Source organism: Tachyglossus aculeatus, chromosome 5, assembly GCF_015852505.1.
Source record: "Tachyglossus aculeatus isolate mTacAcu1 chromosome 5, mTacAcu1.pri, whole genome shotgun sequence".
NCBI classification, from domain to species: Eukaryota; Metazoa; Chordata; class Mammalia; order Monotremata; family Tachyglossidae; genus Tachyglossus; species Tachyglossus aculeatus.
In genome coordinates, this window is record NC_052070.1 from 50,892,045 (window position 1) to 50,918,625 (window position 26,581).

Sequence of the window (26,581 nt, forward strand, 5' to 3'; positions counted from 1 at the left end):
ATCTAATTGCGTTTGTGTTTCTGTGTCCATCCCGGCTACCGCATTAGAGACTGTTAGCTCCTTCCAGGCAGGGACCTCGACTTCTTCCCGTCATTTCCTGGAACACCGAGTAAATGCTCAAATACTTTTGGAGACCACAGAACTTCTTTCTCTGGTGTGAAAGGACAGAAACACCTTTTTTTTAAAAAAAAAATGGTATTTGTTAAGCACTTACTGTGTGCCAGGCATTGTTCTAAGCACTAGAGTAGATACAGGATAATCAGGTTGGACACAGTCCGTCCCACAAGGGGCTCGCAGTTGTACTCCCATTTTACAGTAGAGGTGACAGGCCCAGAGAAGTTAACTGACTTGCCCAAGGTCACAGAGCAGACACATGGCCAAGGCAGGACTAGAACCCAGGTCCCTCTGACCCCCAGGCCTGTGCTCTCTCCACTAGGACATGCTGCTTCTCACCTGTCCATGAGCCTAAACTGGCCCCGCAGCCTGTTTAGGAGAGTGACTTTGGCTGCCAAGATCAAATACCGTGCTCGCCGGTGGACATATGAACATAAACAAAGCATGGCGACATCTATTTAAAGGCATTTATTTAAAAACAAACGATCAAAAAAAAAAAAGCTTTGGTATTTCTAAACCAAACAGTCTTCAATCAACTAGGTCAAAACCTCTCCAACTGCCAGAAGACACAAAAAGACATCACCACAGGTTAAGATGAGACAAACAATTAGCGTTCAAATTCTGCCTAGAAATTGTGCATCTCTGAATTAGACTGTGCATCCTTCACATTTGAAAGATTCAGTTAAATCTGATACCCAAGTCGCCCCACCCAGCAGAGCTAAATACAGTCTGGATTTGTTTGTAATTGGTTCTATGATTAGCTACCCAGAGGGATGCAAAGACCACAATCAAAAATAAATTAAGAAGGCATTGCGGACAGGGGACATTAAATTAGGAAAAAGAGCGAGTCTTCTGGGCCCAGAGTTCGGAAAGACGTTTTAACGCCCTGGGAGGTGAAAAGGGGAAAGTTGAAGGAGTCGGTTAATTTTCAAGTATTTCCAAATAGGTTCAATTTTATTGAGTTAAAAGCTTACAAAAGGCCCAGATGCACCCTCCCACTCCCTTCTCCACGTTTAAACGCCACACGTTCACTCCAATGTAAACTCCTGAATAGCCACAAACATTTCCAAGCCACCGGTTTCCCCCGACAAGGCACAATTGGGTTGTTGCTTTCAAAGGTCCCTTGTTCTCACCGGCAGGACTTTCGGGTGCTGGCTCTTGTGCAAATGGAGGCTGAGAGCGGGACTGTTAGTTCACTCAGACACTCGGATCTTCCTGTTCAATTAACAAAACAACGTGTTACTCTACACCGCAACTCTCTCTTGCAGCTTCAGAAACATTAAGACGCAGGTTCCCGACTACCTCCTCTCTCAGTGAGCCCGGCTCGGTCCGACGCCAGACTTTCTGCAGCCTGAGCGTGGCTGTCAAGGAGCCTTGCAAGGAATCACTCACCGAGCTCAGTACCCTCCGGCCGGTGCCCCTCGCCCCACGTGACCCAAAGCGCCAACCGGTTGACAAGCATTGGCCTAGCCCAAGTAAGTAAAAGAACGGGTAGAAGATACCCATCTGCCCAACTTCTGGGGTGGAGGGGGAGGGCGGCGGGTGCTTTCTGCAGGCCGGCTAAGTCTACCCCACCCATCTGCAAGGTTGAGCTAATTCCAGGAATCCTGCCCTCCCAGGGCAAACGCGAAAGCACACAAGCGGTGCAGAATGCAAGAACCCGCCCTGGCTAGGCTGTTCCGCTGAAATCACTCGGTGGATACGGATCGACGTGTGGGGTTCGGCGGCAGGCTCGGCTTCTTCTGCCACTGACAACGTGGAATGTTTGGAGTGGCGTGGGCTGGTTCCAGGAGCCCTGCGGAGAGCTCACCGGTCTGCAGAGAAAAGCAGCTCAAGCTGGTTTGGCAAGGGCTGGGAGCCTGGAGCATATGTGACGCAGGGCGGGCACCTGATCATTTCTTTCGCCGTCTCCTATTTTGAGCACTACCGATCAGAGGCGGACAGCTGGAGGATGCCATCTGCCCAGTTCTTCTGGGTCTTTTGCTCGTTCTCCTACCGTGAAGAACAGGGCTAGTTCCGGGGAAAACCCCACTCCTCTAACTTCCTCTTTCCCCCTACCCCTCTGCCGGGCCAGCAATCACCCACTTCCTTCCCGAGGCATCCAATTCAGGAGTTGCTATTCCCCCCGTTCCCCTTTTCCCGGTGTGATAAATGAGCAAGGCGACCTTCCTCTTCGTTATTTCTGGATCCTCAACCCAGAGCTACCCCAAATCCCCACTGAAGCTGCAATTTGATCCAAAACAGCAGCTCGCTGAGTAGGATGCCGTTTCGCTCCCTCCTGGAGTTGGGCGGCCCTCAGTTTCTCCCCTGGATACAGCAGTGCGCTGACTAGCAGGGCAAGGGAGGGCGGTCACCGTCCCACCCAAATCAGTTTGTCTTTTATGTTCCCTCCGGCTCGGCCGCACGTCTTCACCCGCCGCCGCTCCACCACAGCAACTGGAGGGTGATCCCTTCCCCCTGCCGTCTGGCTTTTGAGAGGGTGAGGGAGTGGCCAGAGTGGCAAGGACCAGAGGCGAGGTTGGTTAACTTAGGGGCACGGACCAGACTGCCCACACACCCCACACCCCTAACTCGGGGAACCCCTGAGGAAAGTCGTCGTTCAGAAGAGGCCCGCCAGGAAGTAGAGCCAATATATCGGCAGTCAGCGTCCCAACAGTTGCCGCCTTTAGAGAAGGCAAGGAGACCCTCTGAAGACGGTGCCACAGTGTGGCTACAGGGCCATCGCCATTCTGGGTGGTGCCGGATCAGGACCGATAAAAGACCACGGGGGAAAAGGGAGGCCAAGCTGCTGGGCCGCAGCAGGCCCAGAGCTCACCACCTGGATGAACTGGCTCCCGTCTGAGGTGTTTCCTTATCCTTCCCCTCTGCCACTGGTTCCTTTTGGTTCCCGTGCCACTTTTCGGGGGCCATAAAGGAAGCACTCCGGTCCTCTTCACCTGGGTGGTCCCCCCGCCCCACCGAGACAAGCTCCGTCAGGGGGAGACCAGCTCCGACACCGTCCCCACGCCACCCCACCCCGTCCCTGAGCCGGAACCCACCCTGAGGGCTCGGGACCCCCGGCAGACAGCCGAGAGCGGAGGCTTTATACCTTACTCCTGAAGAGCGGCTTGGCACCCGGCCCACAGTACTCATTGTAGATGAGTTTGAACAGAAAGAGGTGGAACAGCGTGATGAGGGAGGCCACGCTGAACCAGAAGAGGAAGGGCAGTCCGGGGTATTGCTTAGCCATGTGCTCCTCGTGGGCCAGGATGGCCTTCAGGTGCAACGTGTGCCTCAAGTCCTGCAGGTGGGTCAGGTCCGTGGAGATGTAGAGCAGGGGAGTGATGGGCTGGGTGACCATGACGGGGAAGGTGTGCCCCCGTGACTCCGAGGTCAGCTCCACGGGCTCGTTCAGGCAGCCGGCCTCGCAGGCGTAGATGCGGACGGGCCGGCCGTGCGACCTGACGGACACGTGCAGGAAGGGCCTCCCCTCGGCGTCCAGCAGGACGGCCAGGTTGATGAGGTCGTCGTTGTAGTGGATGCCGTGCAGGGAGTAGCTGTTGTGCAGCACGGTGGGGTCGGCCTGGAACTGCAGGTGGTTCTCGGTGAATTGCAGCCCCCCAAAGCTGAGCACCATCCCCTGCATCATCCCTTGGGCCCCAGCGCCCACCAGGGCCTTGCACCCCCGTTTCTGGAGTGTCAGCTTCCACAAGTCTGAGAGCTGCAGGACCTGGCTGACGCTGGCCAGCTTGTCCGGCCACAGGTTCTCGGCGTGCATGGTGGCGTGGCCGCTGAAGCAGTGGTCGGCGTAGTTCAGGCTGGATTCCATTCGGTCTCGCTCCCGGGGGCCCAGGGGACTGTTCGGCACCGGGGTCGGAGAGCAGGACAGCACGTAGTACAGGGTCATGTTGACCGTCTCGCTGGACGGCGTGTGAGCATCATTGATCTTCTTCATTTCAACACCTGGAATAAAGCAAACGTTTGGGGAGAATGAGAAGGGCTGACAGAGCAGCTTTGGTGCTTTACCCCCAAGAAAAGGGAGAGGAAAAAAAAAAAACAAGGGTCTTTACTCAAGGGCAACAAACGCTTCGTCCTTCGACTGAATGCTGCAGGTATGGAAGTGGTGCTTGCAGTTTCTCTCAGACAAAACCAAGTCATCCCCAAAAAGCCTTTACTCTAACAGCGGTATTTATTAAATGTTTCCTGTGTGCTGAGCACTGTACTAAGCACTTTCATGCAGGATAAGCTGTTAAGGGCAAAAACTTAAAGGTTCATAGCAAAGCAGATGGTTGCCCTCCTGCTGACAGTTATCTGTATTTATGCATTTACAGCTTTCCAGTCACACATAAAATGAAAATCTGTCTCCAAACATGAGCCCGTTTTCTGATTATGGAGAAGTAAACTTCCATCAGCCAGTCCGGGAGGCATCACGTAATAACTCGCTCACCGAGGACTCGGTTGTTTCCTTCTGGACAGCTAAAGCATCTTCAGTGAGAAAGGCGTTTCCGGGCTACAGTGGGATGAGGGTTACCCTAATTCTCGGGGAAAAATGCCACTCCCTGGATTGTTTATGGCAAAAATTCCTCTACGCAAACCAACCAACGGTTGATTTATTGAGCTCTTACTGTGTGCTAAGCATTGGACAAAGCGTTTGGGAGAGTACAACAGAGTTGGTAGACCTCCTGGAGCCCTGTTGGGAAGCCAAGCTTCAAATGGACTGAGGCCAGACCCTTTCAAATCAGAGTAGCAAGGTCCATGAAACACTCTAGATTACCAGGGGTTAGAAGAAAGTGAAAACCCAATCACCTCAGCCTTCCAGAAGTGACCTGGACAGGGGGCTCCCAACTGAGGTCTGCCACGGTCCACGTTAGAGTCTTCAAGGTCAGTAGACTGTGGTGGTGGTGGTGGTGGTGGGTGGGTGTGGGGCGGGGGGAAGGGAGGGTGGCTAGGGTTAATGAGCAGGGTATAAGGGCCAGTCAGAAGCATAACCTCATGGACAGAAACCTTATTAAAAAGGAGCCCCCTTGGAGAGGTTCCTCTGCTTCACTTGAGTGGCCTGGTAGAAGCCACATGCATGGAGCCTGTATTTGTTTTTTCCACGATGTATGTGCCAGGCACTGTACTAAGCACTGAGGTAGATACAGGATAATTAGGTTGCACGCAGTCCATGGCCCACGTGAGGCTCACCATTTTAATTCCCATTTTACAGGTGAGGGAACGGAGGCATGGAAAAGTTAAGTGACTCGCCCAGGGTCACTCAGCAGACAGAGCCGGCATTAGAACCCAGAATATATATATAATTCTATTTACTTTTATTGGTGCTACTGATGCCTGATGCGTATATATCTGTAATTCTATTGATGCCTGTCTACTCGTTCTGTTTTGTTGTCTGTCTCCCCCTTCTAGACTATGAGCCCGTTGTTGGGTTGGGACCATCTCTATCTGTTGCCAAGCGCTTAGTCCAGCACGCTGCACACAGTAAGTGCTCACTCAGTATGACTGAATGAATTGCATTTTCCAAGTGTCACTCAATATGATTGAATGTACTTTCCAAGCGCTTCGTCCGAGCGCTCTTGCACACACTCAGCGCTCACTCAATACAACTGAATGAACTGTACTTTGCAAGCGCTTCGTCCGGCGCTCTGCACACAGTCAGCGCTCGCTCTATACGACTGAATACCTTCCAAGTGCTCACTCAATACGACTGAATGTACTTTCCAAGCGCTTCGTCCACTGCTCTGCACACAGTCAGCGCTCACTCAGTATGACAATGTACATTCTGAGCGCTTCGTTGTCAGGCGCTATCCACAGAGTCAGTGCTCACTCTATACGAGTGAATGAATACCTTCCAAGTGCTCACTCAATACGACAAAGTGCTTTCCAAGCGCTCTGTCCGGCGTTCCGCACACAGTCAGCACTCACTCTATATGAGTGAATGAATACCTTCCAAGCGCTCATTCAATACAATGTACTCTCCAAGCGCTTCGTCCGGCACTCTGCACACAGTCAGCACTCACTCTATATGAGTGAATGAATACCTTCCAAGCACTCACTCAATACGACCGAATGTACTTTCCAAGCGCTTCGTCCACTGCTCTGCACACAGTCAACGCTCACTCAGTATGACAATGTACATTCTGAGCGCTTCGTTGTCGGGCGCTATCCACAGTCAGTGCTCACTCTATACGAGTGAATGAATACCTTCCAAGCGCTCACTCAATATGACTGAAAGTACTTTCCAAGCGCTCACTCAATACGACTGAGAGTACTTTCCAAGCGCTCTGTCTGGCGCTCTGCACACAGTCAGCGCTCACTCTATACGAGTGAATGAATACCTTCCAAGCGCTCACTCAATACGACAATGTACTCTCCAAGCGCTAACTCAATATGACTGAAAGTACTTTCCAAGCGCTCCATCCGGTGCTCTGCACAGTCAGCATCACTCTACATGAGCGAATGAATACCAAGCGCTTGCTCAATACGACCGAATGTACTTTCCAAGCGCTTCGTCCACCACTCTGCACACAGTCAGCGCTCACTCTGAATACCTTCCAAGCGCTCACTCAATATGACTGAATGTACTTTGAGTGCTTCGTCTGGCGCTCTGCACACAGTCAGCGCTCACTCTATATGAGTGAATGAATACCTTCCAAGCGCTCACTCAATACAATGTACTCTCCAAGCGCTTCGTCCGGCGCTCTGCACACAGTCAGCGCTCACTCTATGAGTGAATGAATACCTTCCAAGCGCTCACTCAATACGACCAAATGTACTTTCCAAGCGCTTCGTCCACCGCTCTGCACACAGTCAGCGCTCACTCAGTATGACAATGTACATTCGTCAGGCGCTATCCACACAGTCAGTGCTCACTCTATATGAGTGAATGAATACCTTCCAAGCACTCACTCAGTACGACTGAAAGTACTTTCCAAGCGCTCCCTCAATACGATAATGTACTCTCCAAGCGCTTCGTCCGGCGCTCTGCACACAGCGCTCACTCCATGAGTGAATGAATACCTTCCAAGCGCTCACTCAATACGACCTAAAGTACTTTCCAAGCGCTCCGTCCGGTGCTCTGCAGTCAGCGCTCACTCTATATGAATGACTACCTTCCAAGCGCTCGCTCAATACGACCGAATGCACTTTCCAAGCGCTTCGTCCGGCGCTCTGTACACAGTCAGCGCTCACTCTGAGTGAACGAATACTTTCCAGGCGCTCACTCAATACGACAAAGTACTTTCCACGCGCTCTGTCCGGCGCTCTGCACACAGTCAGCGCTCATTCTATGTGAGTGAATGACTACCTTCCAAGTGCTCGCTCAGTACGACCGAATGTACTTTCCAAGCTCGCTCAATACGACCGAATGTACTTTCCAAGCGCTCCGTCCGGCGCTCTGCACACAGTCAGCGCTCACTCTGAGTGAATGAATACCTTCCGAGCGCTCACTCAACACGACTGGAAGTACTTTCCAAGCGCTCCGTCCGGCGCTCTGCACACAGTCAGCGATCACTGAGTGAATGAACACCTTCCAAAGTGCTCACTCAATACGACTGAAAGTACTTTCCAAGCGCTCCGTCCGGCGCTTTGCACACAGTCAGCGCTCACTCTATATGTGTGAATGAATACCTTCCAAGCGCTCGTTCAATACGACTGAAAGTACTTTCCAAGCGCTCCTTCAATACGACTGAAAGTACTTTCCAAGCGCTCCGTCCACCGCTCTGCAGTCAGTGCTCACTCTGAGTGAATGAATACCATCCAAGCGCTCACTCAATACGACTGAAAGTACTTTCCAAGCGCTCTGTCCGGCGCTCTGCACAGTCAGCGCTCACTCTATATGTGTGAATGAATACCTTCCAAGCGCTCGTTCAATACGACTGAAAGTACTTTCCAAGCGCTCCGTCCACCGCTCTGCACACAGTCAGCGCTCACTCTGAGTGAATGAACACCTTCCAAGCGCTCGCTCAATACGACTGAACGTACTTTCCAAGCGCTTCGTCCACCGCTCTGCACACAGTCAGCGCTCACTCTGAGTGAATGAATACCTTCCAAGCGCTCACTCAATACGACTGAAAGTACTTTCCAAGCGCTCTGTCCGGCGCTCTGCACAGTCAGCGCTCACTCTATATGAGTGAATGAACACCTTCCAAATGCTCGCTCAATATGACTAAAAGTACTTTCCAAGCGCTCCGTCCGGCGCTCTGCACAGTCAGCGCTCACTCTATGAGTGAATGACTACCTTCCAAGCGTGTGAATGAATACCTTCCAAGCGCTCGCTCAATACGACCGAATGTACTTTCCAAGCGCTCCGTCCACCGCTCTGCACACAGTCAGCGCTCACTCTGAGTGAACGAACACCTTCCAACCGCTCGCTCAATACGACCGAATGTACTTTCCAAGCGCTTCGTCCACCGCCCTGCACACAGTCACCGCTCACTCTGAGTGAATGAACACCTTCCAAGCGCTCGCTCAATACGACCGAATGTACTTTCCAAGCGCTTCGTCCACCGCCCTGCACACAGTCAGCGCTCACTCTGAGTGAATGAACACCTTCCAAGCGCTCGCTCAATACGACCGAATGTACTTTCCAAGCGCTTCGTCCACCGCCCTGCACACAGTCACCGCTCACTCTGAGTGAATGAACACCTTCCAGGCGCTCGCTCAATACGACCGAATGTACTTTCCAAGCGCTCTGTCCGGCGCTCTGCACAGTCAGTGCACACTCTATATCTGTGAACGAACACCTTCCGGGTGCTCGCTCAATACGACCGAAAGTACTTTCCAAGCGCTTCGTCCACCGCTCTGCACACAGTCAGCGCTCACTCTGAGTTAATGAATGCCTTCCGAGCGCTCGCTCAATACGACCGAATGTACTTTCCGGGCGCTCCGTTCCGCACACAGTCGGCGCTCCCCCGACCCGGCCGACCGTACTTTCCGAGCGCTTGGGCGGGCGGGCGCCCGCCACGACCCGAGTACCTGAGACGAAGAGGTCGTCCCAGGCCTCCCGGTGCTCGTCGCGGAGGACCTGCGGGGGCACCTCCATCAGGTGGGCCAGCTCCTCGCGGGCGGCTTCCCGCAGCAGGGCCAGCTGGGCGGCGGGGTCCCCGGCGGGCCGGTCCAGGGGGTCGGAGGCGCGGACCACCCAGCGCAGCGTCTGGTCCAGCTGGGCCCGGGGGGCCACCTGCACCCTGTCGGGCAGCTGCTCGGCGGCCACGGCCACCAGGGCGTCCGGGCCGCCGGGCGGCGACGGGGCCCGGCCGGAGAACAGCAGGACCGGGCGGCCGCCGGCCTGGGCCGCGGTGGCGGCGAGGGCGTCCGCGGGAGGCGGCGACGGCGCCTGCAGGAGGGAGGCCGCCCGGTCGGTGGGGTTGGCCACGCGGATCCGCTGCAGGTAGACGTGGGGCCGGCGGCGGTGGGCCACGAAGTCCTCCCTCACCAGGACGGGGGCCCGGCCGCCGAGCTGCAGGCAGCGCACCCGCCGCACGGCGCCGGCCCGCGGCAGCACGGCCGCCGCCCCGGCCTCCGTCTGCGCCTGCGCCGCCGCCGCCGCCGCCCGCAGCTGCACCCAGGGCGCGAAGGCCGGGGCCAGCGGCGGCCCGCGCCCGCCCGGACGCACCCACAGCCGGTTGGCCGACACGTCCAGGGTCAGGAAGCCGTTGCCCACCACGGCCGGGGGGGCCCGGGGCCTCGCCGGCGTAGGGGAGCGGCAGAGCCTCGCCCCGCGCCCGCAGGCCGGCCCAGTCCAGGGTGGCCGCCGACAGGCAGGCGGACGCCGACGACGACGACGTCGACGACGACGAGGAGGAGGCCTCCCCGGGCCCGCCCCACGGCGGGAAGCGGAGGCCGCCCAGGTACCAGGACAGCACCGCCAGGAAGCCCACCGAGGCGACCAGCCGGCGGGCCCAGCTGCTGGACAGGAGCCCCGGCAGACCCTTCAGCCGCTGCTGCAGCCACATCGGGGCTCCGCTGAGGACTGGGACCGCCGCCGCCGCCGCCGCCGCCCCGTCCTCTCCTCACAGCCGCAGCCGTCAAGCGCCGCGCCCCCCCTCCACGACGTTTTTACGACACCCGGCCGTCGCGCGGCGGCTGCGGACGAGACCACTCGGAGTGGGGGGGGGCGGGCCGCGCCAACTGTCACCCTGAGACGGGGGGGGCACCGAGGCACCGACTCACTAGCGCCCCCAGGCCGCCGGGATCCAAAAATGCTCCATCCGGCTCGCGTTCATTCATTCATTCATTCGTTCGTTCATTCATTCATTCATTCAATTCATTCATTCATTCATTCATTCATTCATTCGTTCATTCATTCAATTCATTCATTCATTCCATTCATTCATTCATTCATTCACTCATTCATTCAATTCATTCAATAAAATACAGTAATAAATACGTACAAGCATATATCCATATTCACTTATATTAACAAAATAGAATAAATATGGACAAATACAATACAGTAATAAATACGTACAAACATATATACATATTCATTCAATCGTATTTATTGAGCGCTTACTGTGTGCACAGCGCTGGACTAAGCGCTTGGGAAGGACAAGTTGGCAACATCTAGAGACGGCCCCTACCCAACAGTTAATATACATATTAACAAAATAGAATAAATAGAATAAATATGGACAAATAAAATACAGTAATAAATGCGTACAAACATATATGCATATTCATTCATTTATATTAACAAAATAGAATAAATATGGACAAATACAATACAGTAATAAATACGTACAAACATATATACATATTCATTCAATCGTATTTATTGAGCGCTTACTGTGTGCACAGCGCTGGACGGAGCGCTTGGGAAGGACAAGTTGGCAACATCGAGAGACGGTCCCTACCCAACAGTTAATATACATATTAACAAAATAGAATAAATAGAATAAATATGGACAAATAAAATACAGTAATAAATACGTACAAATATATATACATGTTCATTCATTTATATTAACAAAATAGAATAAATATGGACAAATAAAAAACAGTAATAAATACGTACAAACATATACATAGTCATTCATTCATTCAATCGTATTTATTGAGCGCTTACTGTGTGCACAGCGCTGGACGGAGCGCTTGGGAAGTCCAAGTTGGCAACATCGAGAGACGGTCCCTACCCAACAGTTAATATACATATTAACGAAATAGAATAAATAGAATAAATATGGACAAATAAAATACAGTAATGAATACGTACAAACATATATACATGTTCATTCATTTATATTGACAAAATAGAATAAATAGAATAAATATGGACAAATAAAGTACAGTAATAAATACGTACAAGCATATATACATATTCATTCATTCGTTCGATCGTACTTATTGAGCGCTTACTGTGTGCACAGCGCTGGACGGAGCGCTTGGGAAGGACAAGTTGGCAACATCGAGAGACGGTCCCTACCCAACAGTTAATATACATACAAAATATACAAAATAGAATAAATAGAATAAATATGGACAAATAAAATACAGTAATAAATGCGTACAAACGTATATGCGTATTCATTCATTTATATTAACAAAATGGAATAAATAGAATAAATATGGACAAATAAAATACAGTGATAAATACGTACAAACATATATGCGTATTCATTCATTTATATTAACAAAATAGAATAAATAGAATAAATATGGACAAATAAAATACAGTAATAAATATGTACAAACATATATACATATTCATTCACTCATTCAATCGTATTTATTGAGCGCTTACTGTGTGCACAGCGCTGGACTAAGCGCTTGGGAAGTCCAAGTTGGCAACATATAGAGACAGTCCCTACCCAACAGTGGGCTCACAGTCTAAATCACTGCTGATCTTCTCCCCTCCTTCCATAGAGGCTCTCGATTAAGAAAAAATGTTGGTTCCAAATTTTATAATTTTCTCCTGTTTAGCCAGCCCAAGACATTTGCCACAGGAAAGAAAAGGACAGTATTTGAGATCTGTGCCTCTAGTTGACTTTCAGGGGAGGAAATGAGAAGTAGGCAAGAAGAGGTTTCCTCAGAAAATAGACTTTGCTTCATTGATGGTATTTGTTAAACACTTACTGTGTGGCAAGCCCTGATCTAAGAGCTCCAGGGTAATCAGATTGGACACAGTTCCTGTCCCACATGGGCCTCACAGTCTCAGTCACAGTCTCAATCTTAGCCATATCATTCAATCAATCAATCGGTGGTATTTATTCAGCACTTACTGTGTGCAGGGCACTATACTACAGCAGATTTAGTAGACACATTCCTTGCCCACAGTAGCTTAATATCTGGAACTTTAGCCTAGAACCTTTTTAAGGCTTTCCTGGGAATGTCTTTGCAAGTGAATTCCCACCTGGTCTGAGAAGCCATATGTCCTAGTAGAAAGAGCATAGGCCTCGGAATCAGAGGACCTATTACTGGAGGTATTTGTTAAGTGCTTACTATGTGCCAAGTACTGTAGTAAGCGGCGGGGTAAGATAAAAGATAATCAGGTTGGGCAAAGTACCTATCTCACTTGGGGTTCACAGTTTAAATGAGAGGAAGAACAGGTATTGAATACCCATTTTACAGGTGAGGAAACGGAGGCACAGAGAAGTTAAGTGACTTGCCCAAGGTCACACACGACAGTCCAGTGGCGGAGCCAGAATCAGAACTCAGTTCATTTGACTCTGAAGCTCCTGCTCTTTCTGCTAGGCCAGAATGCTTCCATGGTTTTTCTTAGGGTCTGCTGCTTGTCTACCGTATGACTTTAGGCAAGCCACTTCACTTTTCTGTCCCTCAGTTTCCTTTTACGTGAAATGGGCAGTAAGTACTGGTTCTCCCTCCCCCTTAGACTGTGAGGCCCACGTGGGACCGGGACTTGGTCTGACCCGGCTCCCTTGTATTGACCCCAGAGCTTAGTTCAGTGCTTGGCACATAGTAAGTGCTTAACAAATACCAGGATTATTACTAGTTCTCACAGACACCCAAGGGTTATTTTATGAACTGGATGTTCCGGGGTACAAGTACTCATGGAATCACCGATGCCTGTGAGTCTGAACATTTAAGAATACTTAGAGAAGTAGTGTGGTTTAGGCCTGGGAAGCAGAAGGGCAGTGCTTGGCACATAATAAGTGCTTAACAAATACCAACATTATTATTATTCTAATTCCGGCTCCATCACTTGGTTCCCATGTGACCCTGGGCAAGTCATTTAACTTCTCGTTGCCTTACTTACCTCATTTGTAAAATGGAGATTAAGACTGTGAGCCCCATATGGGACATGGACGGTGTCCAACCTGACTAGCTTGTATCCACCCCAGCCCTTAGTATTCATTCATTCAATTCAATCGTATTTATTGAGCGCTTACTGTGAGCAAAGCACTACGCTAAGTGCTTGGGAGAGTACAATACAACAACAAATAGGCGCATTCCTGCCTACAACGAGCTCACAGTCTAGAGGGCACATAGTAGACACTGAACAAATACCGCAATTTTTTAATTATTATTATTCCATGTCAGATCAGCACAAAACGGAACCTGACTCAGATGTCAGAGAGTACCTTTGCTCCTTGTCTTTAGAGCAGGTTCCAGGGCAGGTTCTGGTCCTTATTTGCGCTGATGGGGGCCCATCCTAGGGCGGGCAGGGCCTGGCCCCCAATTTTACAATACGCATGGCTCCGAGGAAAGATCACTTTCTTAACAGATTCCCGTACTCTCCTTACTGCTTGCAATCCAATAACCTACTTGATGATCTGTGGCTCACTGAATTATGCTCCCGGCGGAAATGAGTTTCTCCGTCCCGAGAAGACTGTGACTCTAAGCCACTTGGATAAATGAATTTAAAAGGCTTCATCTACTTTTTCCCGGTATAACAGCCCGTAACTGATCCGTACCCTGATTTCGCCATAAATACTTCCCTTTCGTCTGAATTCACACACTTTCCACTTTTAATGTGTCTCAGATGAAGCCACTGTGCTAGTGCCTGTGAATTTCTCTGGGCCCACTGAAGGCTATGGACCATGACAGCAGGAAAGAGGAACAGAAAGTTAGAAGAGGCAGATAAGCAGATATAAAAGACGGAAACAAACAGGTAGTGAGAGGGAGCTTGAGTGAGAACCAGGGTATTTTTAAAAGCTGTGAATGTTTCACAGTTTTCAACTTGTTTTCCCTTATTTTAAAAAGATGCAGCCACCAAAATATTGTGGAGGCTGTAGAATATATAGCCACAACAAAATTTTGCTTTTAGGGTCCTTCTACACTGTAAGCTCGTTATGGGCATGGAACGTGTCTGCTAATTCTGTTGTATTGTACTCTCCCGAGCACTTAGTACAGTGTTCTGCACATAGTAAGTGCTCAATAAATACCACTGACTGATCGATTGATCTTGTTGGCCAGCCTCTATTTCCTAGCTCTAAGTGATCTCGTAGATATCCTTGTTTTACTGTTTGTGATGATATCATTCCATTTCCTCCCTGGCTTTCCTGAACAAACTAACATTAAATTCTTGAAATGTAATTTCATTAATGTTATATGCTTCCATGGACTCTCAGAGGGTTCATGAGATTCAGAGGTTTGAAATATGTAGCAAGATTTCAGAAACCTCACAAGCTTTCAGAGGATTGAAATAGGACAACTACACTTCAGAGTCTGAATATGAGCAGATTTCAAAGGAATTTATCATCATCATCATCATCAATCGTATTTATTGAGCACTTACTGTGTGCAGAGCACTGTACTAAGCGCTTGGGAAGTACAAGTTGGCAACATATAGAGACAGTCCCTACCCAATAGTGGGCTCACAGTCTAAAAGGGGGAGACAGAGAGCAAAACCAAACATACCAAGAAAATAAAATAAATAGAATAGATATGTACAAGTAAAATAAATAAATAAATAAATAGAGAAATAAATACGTACAAACATATATACATATATACAGGTGCCGTGGGGAAGGGAAGGAGGTAAGATGGGGGGGATGGAGAGGGGGACGATGGGGAGAGGAAGGAAGGGGCTCAGTCTGGGAAGGCCTCCTGGAGGAGGTGAGCTCTCAGTAGGGCCTTGAAGGGAGGAAGAGAGCTAGCTTGGCGGATGGGCAGAGGGAGGGCATTCCAGGCCCGGGGGATGATGTGGACCGGGGGTCGATGGCGGGACAGGCGAGAACGAGGTACGTTGAGGAGATTAGCAGCAGAGGAGCGGAGGGTGCGGGGTGGGTTGTAGAAGGAGAGAAGGGAGGTGAGGTAGGAGGGGGCGAGGTGATGGAGAGCCTTGAAGCCCAGGGTGAGGAGTTTCTGCCTGATGCACAGATTTATTGGTAGCCACTGGAGATTTTTGAGGAGGGGAGTAACATGCCCAGAGCGTGTTAATTTAAATGCTTTTACTGTATTTCAATGGCACTTGGATTATTAATTCACTCTTAGTCATAAGTGACAAATCTATAAGGGCACAGGGAAATAAGGGGGAGATAATAATAATGAAAATAATAATGATGGCATTTGTTAAGCACTTACTATATGCCAAACACTGTTCTAAGCGCTGAGGGGGACACAAGGTAATCGGGTTGTCCCACGTAGGGCTCACAGTCTTCATCTCCATTTTACAGATGAGGTAACTGAGGCCCAGAGAAGTTAAGTGACTTGTCCAAAGCCACACAGCTGACAAGGGGCAGAGCCGGGATTAGAACCCATGAACTTTGGCTCCCAAGCCCGGGCTCTTTCCACTGCTTCTCATTGATGAGATTGCCGCCAAGACTTTTTAATACTAATAATTAATTATAATTTTGGTATTTAAGTGTTTACTGTATGTCAAACACTGGTCTAAGCGCTGGCGTAGATACAAGGTAATCAGCTTGGACAAAGTCCATCTCCCTCTTGGGGCTCACAATCTTGATCCCCATAAGGCCCATCTCCTCCAAGAGGCCTTCCCAGGCTAAGCCCCACTTTTCCTCATCTCCCACTCCCTTCTGCAGCCCCCGACTTGCTCCCACTGCTCTTCCCCCCTCCCTCCCGCCCCACAGCACTTATGTACATATCTGTAATTTTTATTTGTTTACACTGATGTCTGTTTATTTGTATTGTTGTCTGTCTCTCCCCCTCTAGACTGTAAGCTTATTGTGGGAAGGGATTGTCTCTCTTTATTTCTGTATTGTACTTTCCCAAGCACTTAGTACCGCGCTCTGCACACAGTAAGCGCTCCATAGATATGATTGGTATATTTTACAGATGAGGTAACTGAGGCACAGAGAAGTTAAGTGACTTGCCCAAAGTCACAGAGCAGACGTGTGCCAGAGCCGGGATTAGAACTCACAACCTCTGACTCTCAGGCCCATGCTCTTCATACTAGACCTGTGGATTTCTAGCCTCGCTCATCCCACAGGTACTTTCCAAGCGCTTAGTACAGTGCTCTGCACACAATAAGTGCTCAGTAAATATAAATGAATGAATGATAAGGCCAGTGACATTCCTGTCAGGTTTAGAACATCCAAAATGATGGCTTTCTGGTATCTTGACTTTCAAGCCTTTCCCTTTGTCAACTGTAAGCTCTCTGTGGGCAGGGAACATGTCCACCAACTCTGTTGCACTGTACTTTCCCAAGCACTTAGTGCAGTACATGGCATATAACAAGCACTCAATAAATACAGTTGATTGACTGATTGATTATACCCTCCTGGTCCCCTCCTCTACTAAAATCAATCAATCAATCAATCGTATTTATTGAGCGCTTACTGTGTGCAGAGCACTGGACTAAGCGCTTGGGAAGTACAAGTTGGCAACATATAGAGACAGTCCCTAACCAACAGTGGGCTCACAGTCTAGAAGGGGGAGACAGAGAACAAAACCAAACATATTAACAAAATAAAATAAATAGAATAGATATGTACAAGTAAAATAAATAAATAGAATAATAAATATGTATAAACATATACACATATATACTGGTGCTGTGGGGAAGGGAAGGAGGTAAGACGGGGGGATGGAGAGGGGGACGAGGGGGAGAGGAAGGAGGGGGGCTCAGTCTGGGAAGGCCTCCTGGAGGAGGTGAGCTCTCAGTAGGGCCTTGAAGGGAGGAAGAGAGCTAGCTTGGCGGATGGGCAGAGGGAGGGCATTCCAGGCCCGGGGGATGACGTGGGCCGGGGGTCGATGGCGGGACAGGCGAGAACGAGGTACGGTGAGGAGATTAGCGGCAGAGGAGCGGAGGGTGTGGGGTGGGCTGTAGAAGGAGAGAAGGGAGGTGAGGTAGGAGGGGGCGAGGTGATGGAGAGCCTTGAAGCCCAGGGTGAGGAGTTTCTGCCTGATGCGCAGATTGATTGGTAGCCACTGGAGATTTCTGAGGAGGGGAGTAACAGGCCCAGAGCGTTTCTGGATAAAGACAATCCGGGCAGCGGCATGAAGTATGGATTGAAGTGGGGAGAGACACGAGGATGGGAGATCAGAGAGGAGGCTGTTGTAGTAGTCCTGACGGGATAGGATGAGAGCCTGAACGAGCAGGGTAGTGGTTTGGATGGAGAGGAAAGGGCGGATCTTGGCAATGTTGCGGAGCTGAGACCAGCTGGTTTTGGTGATGGCTTGGATGTGAGGGGTGAATGAGAGAGCGGAGTCGAGGATGACACCAAGGTTGCGGGCTTGTGAGACGGGAAGGATGGTAGTGCCATCAACAGTGATGGGAAAGTCAGGGAGAGGGCAGGGTTTGGGAGGGAAGACAAGGAGTTCAGTCTTAGACATGTTGATTTTTAGGTGGCGGGCAGACATCCAGATGGAGATGTCCTGAAGGCAGGAGGAGATGCGAGCCTGGAGAGAGGGGGAGAGAGCAGGGGCAGAGATGTAGATTTGGGCCCTGCCCCTACTCCCCCCAACACCTATCATAATCATCATCATCGGTATTTATTGAACGCTTAGTATGTTCAGAGCACTGTACTAAGTGCTTGGGAGAGTACAATACAACAGAGCTGGCAGACACATTCCCCGCCCACTACGAGCTTCCAGCCTGGAAAGGGAGACAATATAAATAGGTAATTTAGAACATCTAACTTAGAAAGCTGGCATCTGTGCTTCTAGTGACTTAATCTTTGCCTGTTTTAAGCTGCCACTCAGATCAATAAAAAAGACTCAGTGCAGCTAGAGACATTTCATGGCAGTTGTCTGCTTTTCAGACAGGGCAGGTTTTGTCGAAGTCTCATGAAAAGCAGACCCTGTGGCTTTAAAAGTCCTGCCAAGTTTTTGGAGCTGCTCAAGCACGAGTTGCACGTACTAGTAGCAACATCTGTGTTGGCAGCGACCTCTGTTTAAAGAGTCAGACAGTGAATTCTAAATAACGTTTGGATATCATTCAAACTTCAGAAATCGGTGAAGAAATGATTGGAAGTGAATGTCGTGGGTTAGGTGGTGAAGCCAAATCCAGACAGAATAAGGAGTTCTGTGAAAATATGCTCCTTCTGGCTATAAATCAATCGGATCCACAAAAATCTCAACTCAGATGAGGAGTAGGGGCTATGTCTTTTGCTCAGGATTGACTCACTTTGGTGACTCAGATTTACAAGGAAAATTACCCATGTTTAACTACCGCTTGGAGTAGGTATGCCATCAATTACTGTCACTGAAGTGTGATGAAGTTTTGTAAACTTTGGAGACTTGAAATTTGGTCCCTCTAATATTCTCCGTCACACATGTCTGTGGTAAGATTATATGAAAAAGAATGTGATGTCCTCTAAACTAACCCTGGGATCCTATTCCTTTTTCCTGAGAGCTTTTCATCCCAGCATTTCCCTTTCTCTGGGCGACACATCTTTTGTATTTCCTCCCTGCCTTTGGCCATGACTGGAATCCAGTGGGGGATTTTCTTTGAGTGCATGAGTTACATCCAAAATATCTCGTTCATTTCCGGGACAGATTCCCCATCCCTAAGCCTACTTAGATTCTCTCCAGTTCCTTTTGGACAGTGAAGATATGTTTGTCTTATATTGTACTTTTTCAAGTGCTTTGTACACTGTGTTGCATTAAGTGGATGATCAATAGTACAAATCTACTACTGCTTCAACTACCACTACTACTATTGAACACAGTACTACTAGTCTATTACTACTACTACTACTATTACTAGCCTCTTCCTGTTTATGTCAAATCTTTTATACAGACATATCTTATCTCTCTGGGATGGTTTAGATGTGATCCTGCCTGTAAGCTTGTTGTGGGAAGGGAATACGTCTATTGTTATTTTGTGCTCTCCCAAGTGCTTAGTACTGTGCTCTGCACACAGTAAGCGCTCAATAAATATGACTGAATGAATAAATGAAGGCAGAGAGTTGGATTGATGATTTCCGAAAGCCCCTTCCATCTCCACGATATTATGGGGTTTCTTTATGCTCCAGTCCAATTTGGACTTTGAGTTCTTGTTTCCCTGTCATCTTGTGCATTTCCCCTGACAATCTTCCCAGTGTTGGATCTCGGTTACCTGGTAAGATCTTTAAAGGCAGGGAAAGATTCCCTTGGGAATAGAAATGGCTCCATTTCCTATGACCTATTTCCTTTTATTGTGGACTAATCCGCTGGAAAGGTTGGAGGTGCTGCATAGTATCAAAAACCTATAAAAACAGTTTTCAAAGTTAAAGCAGTAGTGATAAGAACCTTTGAGGGTCAATGTACAAGGTCAATGTCTATTTTGCCTTGTTAGTAAAAAAAAAATCAATCGTATTTATTGAGTGCTTTCTGTGTGCAGAGCACTGTGCTAAGCGCTTGAGCACTGTACTAAGCGCTTAGTACTGACATTTTGCTTCCAACAGCATGAACAGAAAATAAGTTCTCCTTTTGGAGACTTTTCTGTATTTTCAGATTCGTTCGGGACTAACCGTAAAGGCTTGCACAATGGAGAAGTTCGTAACAGAAGGGATACATGGAATAGTGTGAAGTAGCAACAGTAAATTCACATCTTACTGGCTTTGCATATTTTGTACGTTACAGTTGAGTAGCCTAATGAAGTCGGATGGAATACCTAGCCCCACGACCACATGTGTTCAAATCCAGGGAATCCCTAGTAAAACAGCCAGTCAACAAGTAGGATAAGGTGTTTATAGAGTTTCTCTAGGGTGTACAGCATCACCCTTCAGCACTGACTAGTGGCACATACCTCAATCTTTCATTCAGTCATTGTATCAATCAATATTTATTGAATGCTTATTCATCATCATCATCATCAATCGTATTTATTGAGCGCTTACTGTGTGCAGAGCACTGTACTAAGCACTTGGGAAGTACAAGTTGGCAACATATAGGGACATATAGAGACAGTCCCTACCCAACAGAGGGCTCACAGTCTAAAAGGGGGAGACAGAGAAAAAAACCAAACATACTAACAAAATAAAATAAATAGAATAGATATGTACAAGTAAAATAAATGAATAAATAAATAATTATTGAATGCTTATTATTCACAGAGCACAGTACTAAGTGCTTGGGAGAGTACAGAACAATAGAGTTGATAATTATGTTCCCAGCCTTCAAGGATCTTACAATCTAGTGGGGGAGACAGACACTAAAATAATTAATTCTCTGGCTTTTTACCCCACCTTTGGAAGGCAAAAAATTATCAGGGGCTTTTAGGCAGTCTCTCAGCTCTCTTTCTCTTTTTCTCTCTCTCTCTCTCTTACTTATCATCTCTCTTTTCCCATGATCCCCCAGTTCATACTCTTCATTCCTCCCAATAAAATCTACTCACAATACTTTATTTAGTTTCTCTTGCCCACACCCGTCCTCCCGCTTCCTGCAAATCTCCTCTTCCCAACTTCAAAGCCTTCCTAAAATCCCACATCCTTTATCAATCAATCGATCACATTTATTGAGTGCTTACCGTACATAGAGCAATCAATCAATCATATTTATTGAGCGCTTACTGTGTGCAGAGCACTGTACTAAGCGCTTGGGAAGTACAAGTTGGCAACATAACTAAGTTATGTTGTAATGTTATGTTATGTTATGTTAAGTTATGTTAGTAACTAAGTACTAACTAGCACTGAACTAAGTGCTTGGGAGAGTACAATACAACAGAGTTTGTGGCTTAGTGGGAAGAGCTCGGGCTTGGGAGTCAGAGGTCGAGGGTTCTAATCCCGACTCTGCCACTTACCAGCTGTGTGACTTGGGGCAAGTCACTTAACTTCTCTGGGCCTCAGTTACCTCATCTGTAAAATGGGGACTAAAAGTGTGAGCCCCACCTGGGATGACCTGATCACCTTTTATCTACCATAGTGCTTAGAACAGTGCTTGGCACTAGTAAACACTTAACGAATACCATCATTGTTATTGATGATGATGGCATTTATTAAGTGCTTACTATGTGCAAAGCACTGTTCTATTATTATTATTATTATTACTATTACTATTATTATTCCCTGCTCGCAGCAAGTCTGCAGTCTAGAAGAGCCTCTAGGAGGCTTTCTCTGAGCCACCCATTTTTGCTGCTTTTTGGGATTAAACTACATCTTCAAGCTCCCTTCCCATCTACCAGCACAGTTGCAAACTCATCAGGGCAGGGATTATAACTACCAATTCTATTGTTTTGTACTCTCCCAACCATGGAGTATAGTGCTCTGCACACAATAAGTGCTCAATAAATACCAATGATAGTTTGAGCATTCACCTTCCTGGAGGCAGGGGACTGTGATTCTCTGCTCTTGCAAGAGTGAAAAACTGTACTGAACAATCTCATTAAGTCAGCACTAGGCAGGCAAACTAGCTAGCGAGATGCTGTTAAAGCAATCAGTGCTATTTATTGAGCGCTTACTGGGTGTGCATAGCGTTGCGCTACGTGCTTGGGAGTGTGCAATACTACAGAGTTGGTGGACAGTTCCCAGCCCACAAAGAAAGCTCCAGCCTTTATGAAGAAGCAGATTAAATCACTTCCAATCAATCAATCAATAACATTTACTGAATCCTTACTCTGTGTGGAGCACTGCACTAAGGTCCTGGGAAAGTAAAATAATTCAATCACCTTGCCCCTTTCCACCTCATTTTATTATTCCTACTACAATACAGTTGGCACACTTTGCTTCTCTAGTGCCTACCTAAGCAGTGTACCTCGATCTCGTCTCTTTAACTGGCAATCTCTTGCTCCATCCTGCCTCTGACCTGGAACGCCCTCCCTCTTCATATCTGACAGACAATGACTCTCGTCCCCTTCAAAGCCTTATTGAGGGATATCTCCAAGAGGCCTTCCCTGACTAAACCCTTCAATCCTCTTCTCCCACTCCCTTTTGCACATTGCTCTGACTTGCTGTCTTTATTAATCCCCCTTCCCAGCCCCACAGCACTTACGTACGTAGCTGTAATTTTATTTCTTCATATTAATGTCTGTCACTGCCTCAAGACCATAAGCTCTTTGTGGACAGAGAATGTGTCGATTACACTGTCCTGTTGTACTCTCCCAAGTGCTTAGTACAGTGCTCTGCACACAGTAAGCGCTTGAGCTCATTGTGGGCAGGGATTATCACTCTTTATTGTTGTATTGTACTTTCCCAAGTGCTTAGTACAGTGCTCTGCATTCAGTAAGTACTTAATAAATACGACTGAATTGAATTGCTCCATGGGGCAGAATTGTACAGAGCGGCCTCTGGGCCTGACTTTCCCCCAGGTGCAGCCCCTCTCTGGGGTCTGTGGAAGGAGATGTGCCTTCAATAAGAGGCCTTTCCAGATGAAGCCCCCCTTTTCCTCAGCTCCCCCCCCCCCCGCCTTCTGTGTTACCCTGACTCCTCCCTCTGCTTTTTTCCTTGTCTTCCTGCCCCACAGCACTTATTTGTAATTTTATTAAGCAGCGTGGCTTAGTGTGAAGAGATTAAACTATATCTTCAAACTCCCTTCCCATCTACCAGCACAGTTGCAAATTCTGCAAACTCTCTGGTTTGGGAGTCAGAGACTGTGGGTTCTAATCCCAGCTCCGCCACTTGTCTGCTGTGTGACCTCGGGCAAGTCACTTCACTTCTCTGTGCCTCAGTTACCTCATCTGTAAGATGGGGATTAAGACTGCGAGCCCCACGTGGGACAACCTGATTATCTTGTATCTACCCTAGCGCTTAGAACAGTGCTTGGCACATAGTAATCACTTAACAAATACCATTATTATTATTATTCTTTATATTGATGCCTGTTTACTTGTCCTGATGTCTGTCACCCCCCCTCTAGACTGTGAGCCTGTTGTGGGCAGGGATTGTCTCCCAAGAAGCAGCATTGTTCAGTGGAAAGAGCACGGGCTTTGGAGTCAGAGGTCATGGGTTCAAATCCTGGCTCCGCCCCTTGTCAGCTGTGTGACTTTGGGCAAGTTACTTGACTTCTCTGTGCCTCAGTCCCTCATCTGTAAAATGGGGATTAAGTCTGTGAGCCACACGAGGAACAACCTAATCACTTTGTATCCTCCCCAGCGCTTAGAACAGTGCTTTGCACATAGTAAGTGCTTAATAAATGCCATCATTATTATTATTATTATTATTTATTGAGCACTTACTGTATTATACTTTCCAAGCTCTTAGTTCAGTGCTCTGCACACAGTAAGTGCTCAGTAAATATGACTGATTGATTGGCCCCCAGACCAGCCCGTTATGGGCAGGGATTGTCACTCTTTATTGCTGTATTGTACTTTCCAAGTGCTTAGTACAGTGTTCTGCACACAGTAAGCGCTCAATAAATACAATTGAATGAATGAATGAATGAATGAATGAATAAATGAAATGTCCAGATCCTCTGAGCTGGGACTAGAAACCCTCAAGACTGTAAACCCTCTGCATGACCTAGTGGTAAGAGCCCGGGTTTGGTAGTGAGAGGGCATAGGTTCTAATCCCGGCTCCGCCACTCATCTGCTGTGTGACCTTGGGCAAGTCACTTCACTTCTCCGTGCCTCAGTTCCCTCATCTGTAAAATGGGGATAAAGACTGTGAACCCCACGCATGACAACCCAATTACCTGGTAATAATAATAATAACGACATTTGTTATGCGCTTACTATGTGCAAAGCACAGCGCTTAGTACAGTGCTTGACACATAGTAAGCGCTTAACAAATATCGTAATTATTTTTATTATTATTGTCTCTCTGTATTGCTGAATTGCAGTAATAATAATAATGATGATGGTATTTGTTTAGCACTTACTATGTGCCAAGCACTCTTCTATCCGCCTAGGTAGATGCGAGGTGATCAAGTTGTCCCACGTGGGGCTCACAGTCTTCATCCCCATTTTACAGATGAGGGAACTGCTGTCCAGAGAAGTGAAGTGACTTGCCCAAGGTCACACAGCAGACGAGTGGCAGAGCCAGGATGAGAAACCACGTTCCCTGAGTCCCAAGCCCGCACTCTTTTCCACTAAACCATACCGTTTCTTGGAAATTGTCCTTTCCAAGCGCTTAGTCCAGTGCTGTGCGTGCTGTAATAATAATAATGATGATGATGATATTTATTAAGAGCTTTCTATGTGCAAAACACTGTTCTAAGCGCTGGGGAGGTTACAATAATAATAATAATAATGGCATTTATTAAGCACTTACTATGTGCAAAGCACTGTTCTAAGCTCTGGGGAGGTTACAATAATAATAACAAAGATGATGGCATTTATTAAGCACTTACTATGTGCAAAGCACTGTTCTAAGCGCTGGGGAGGTTGCAATAATAATAATAATAATGATGATGGCATTTATTAAGCACTTACTATGTGCAAAGCACTGTTCTAAGCGCTGGGGAGGTTACAATAATAATAACAATGATGATGGCATTTATTAAGCACTTAGTATGTGCAAAGCACTGTTCTAAGCGCTGGGGAGGTTACAATAATAATAATAATGATGATGGCATTTATTAAGCACTTACTATGTGCAAAGCACTGTTCTAAGCGCTGGGGAGGTTACAATAATAATAACAATGATGATGGCATTTATTAAGCACTTACTATGTGCAAAGCACTGTTCGAAGCGCTGGGGAGGTTTCAAGGTGATCAGGTTGTCCCACGGGGGGCTCACAGACTTCATCCCCATTTTACAGATGAGGGAACTGAGGCTCAGAGAAGTGACTCGCCCAAAGTCCCACAGCTGACACGTGGCGGAGGCGGGATTTGAACCCACGACCTCTGACTCCAAAGCCCGGGCTCTATCCGCTGAGCCACGCTGCTTCTCTCCTCGGAAGGAATGAATGAATGAATGCCCAACCTCCCCTCCCTTCTCTCCTTCTCCAGCCCAGCCCGCCCCCTCCGCTCCTCTGCCACTCATCTCCTCACCGTTAGGCCTCGTTCTCGCCTGTCCCGCCATCGACCCCCGGCCCACGTCCTCCCCCGGGCCTGGAATGCCCCCAATCCCTCTGCCCCTCCGCCAAGCTGGCTCTCTTCCTCCCTTCAAGGCCCTACTGAGAGCTCACCTCCTCCAGGAGGCCTTCCCACACTGAGCCCCTTCCTTCTTCTCCCCCTCATCCCCCTCTCCATCCCCCCATCTTACCTCCTTCCCTTCCCCACAGCACCTGTATATATGCATATATGTTTGTACATATTTATTGCTCTATTTATTTGTTTATTTATTTTACTTGTACATATCTATCCTATTTATTTTATTTTGTTAGTACGTTTGGTTTTGTTCTCCGTCTCCCCCTTTTGGACTGTGAGCCCACTGTTGGGTAGGGGCTGTCTCTATATGTTGCCAATTCGTACTTCCCAAGCGCTTAGTACAGTGCTCTGCACATAGTAAGCGCTCAATAAATACGATTGATGATGATGATGATGATGATATCTATTCTATTTATTTTATTAGTATGTTTGGTTTTGTTCTCTGTCTCCCCCTTTTAATAATAATAATAATGATGGCATTTATTAAGCGCTTACTATGCGCAAAGCACTGTTCTAAGCGCTGGGGGGAATACAAGGATTAAGCGCTTACTATGTGCAAAGCACTGTTCTAAGCGCTGGGAGGGGGAATACAAGGTGATCAGGTTGTCCCACGCGGGGCTCACAATCTTAACCCCCATTTTACAGATGAGGTAACTGAGGCTCAGAGAAGTTAAGTTGTTGTGATCGGGTTTGTCTGATCTCTATTTTGTTTTCCCATCCCTTCCTCCCCCCATTTTGTACACCCGCTGATTCTCGGCACAACAAAGTGACCTGCCCAAGGTCACAAAGCAGACACGCGGCGGAGCCGGGATTCGAACCCATGACCTCTGACTCCAAAGCCCGGGCTCTTTCCAGTGAGCCACGCTGCTTCTCTCTTTTAGGCCGTGAGCCCACTGTTGGGTAGGGACCGTCTCTCTAGGGTGCCAACTTGGGCTTCCCAAGCGCTTAGTCCAGCGCTCTACACACAGTAAGCGCTCAATAAATACGATCGACTGATTGATTGCCCAGCCCCCTCCGGCCGGGCCGGCCCCTCCTCCTCCAGTCTGGCCTCCAGATCCCTCCCAGCCGGGCCGGGCCTGGGGATGGGGGGAGCCCGGCGGGGCGGAGCCGGGCGGGAGGGCGGCTCCCAAGTGCGTGGCAGGGCAGAGCCGAGGAGTCCAGTCCAGTCCAGGCCGGGGC

General features: G+C 48.3%; 1 protein-coding gene across 1 annotated transcript; it reads right to left on the bottom strand.

The window, feature by feature from the left end:
- Positions 1 to 567: 567 nt before the first annotated feature.
- KIAA2013 (KIAA2013 ortholog) lies at positions 568 to 10,053 on the bottom strand. Its single transcript, XM_038746889.1, is given in 4 exon segments — positions 568 to 1,329; positions 3,203 to 4,056; positions 9,067 to 9,766; positions 9,768 to 10,053. Coding segments are annotated over 4 exon segments (1,851 nt in total). The 5' UTR covers positions 10,047 to 10,053; the 3' UTR covers positions 568 to 1,311.
- Between the last annotated feature and the right edge of the window lie 16,528 nt (positions 10,054 to 26,581).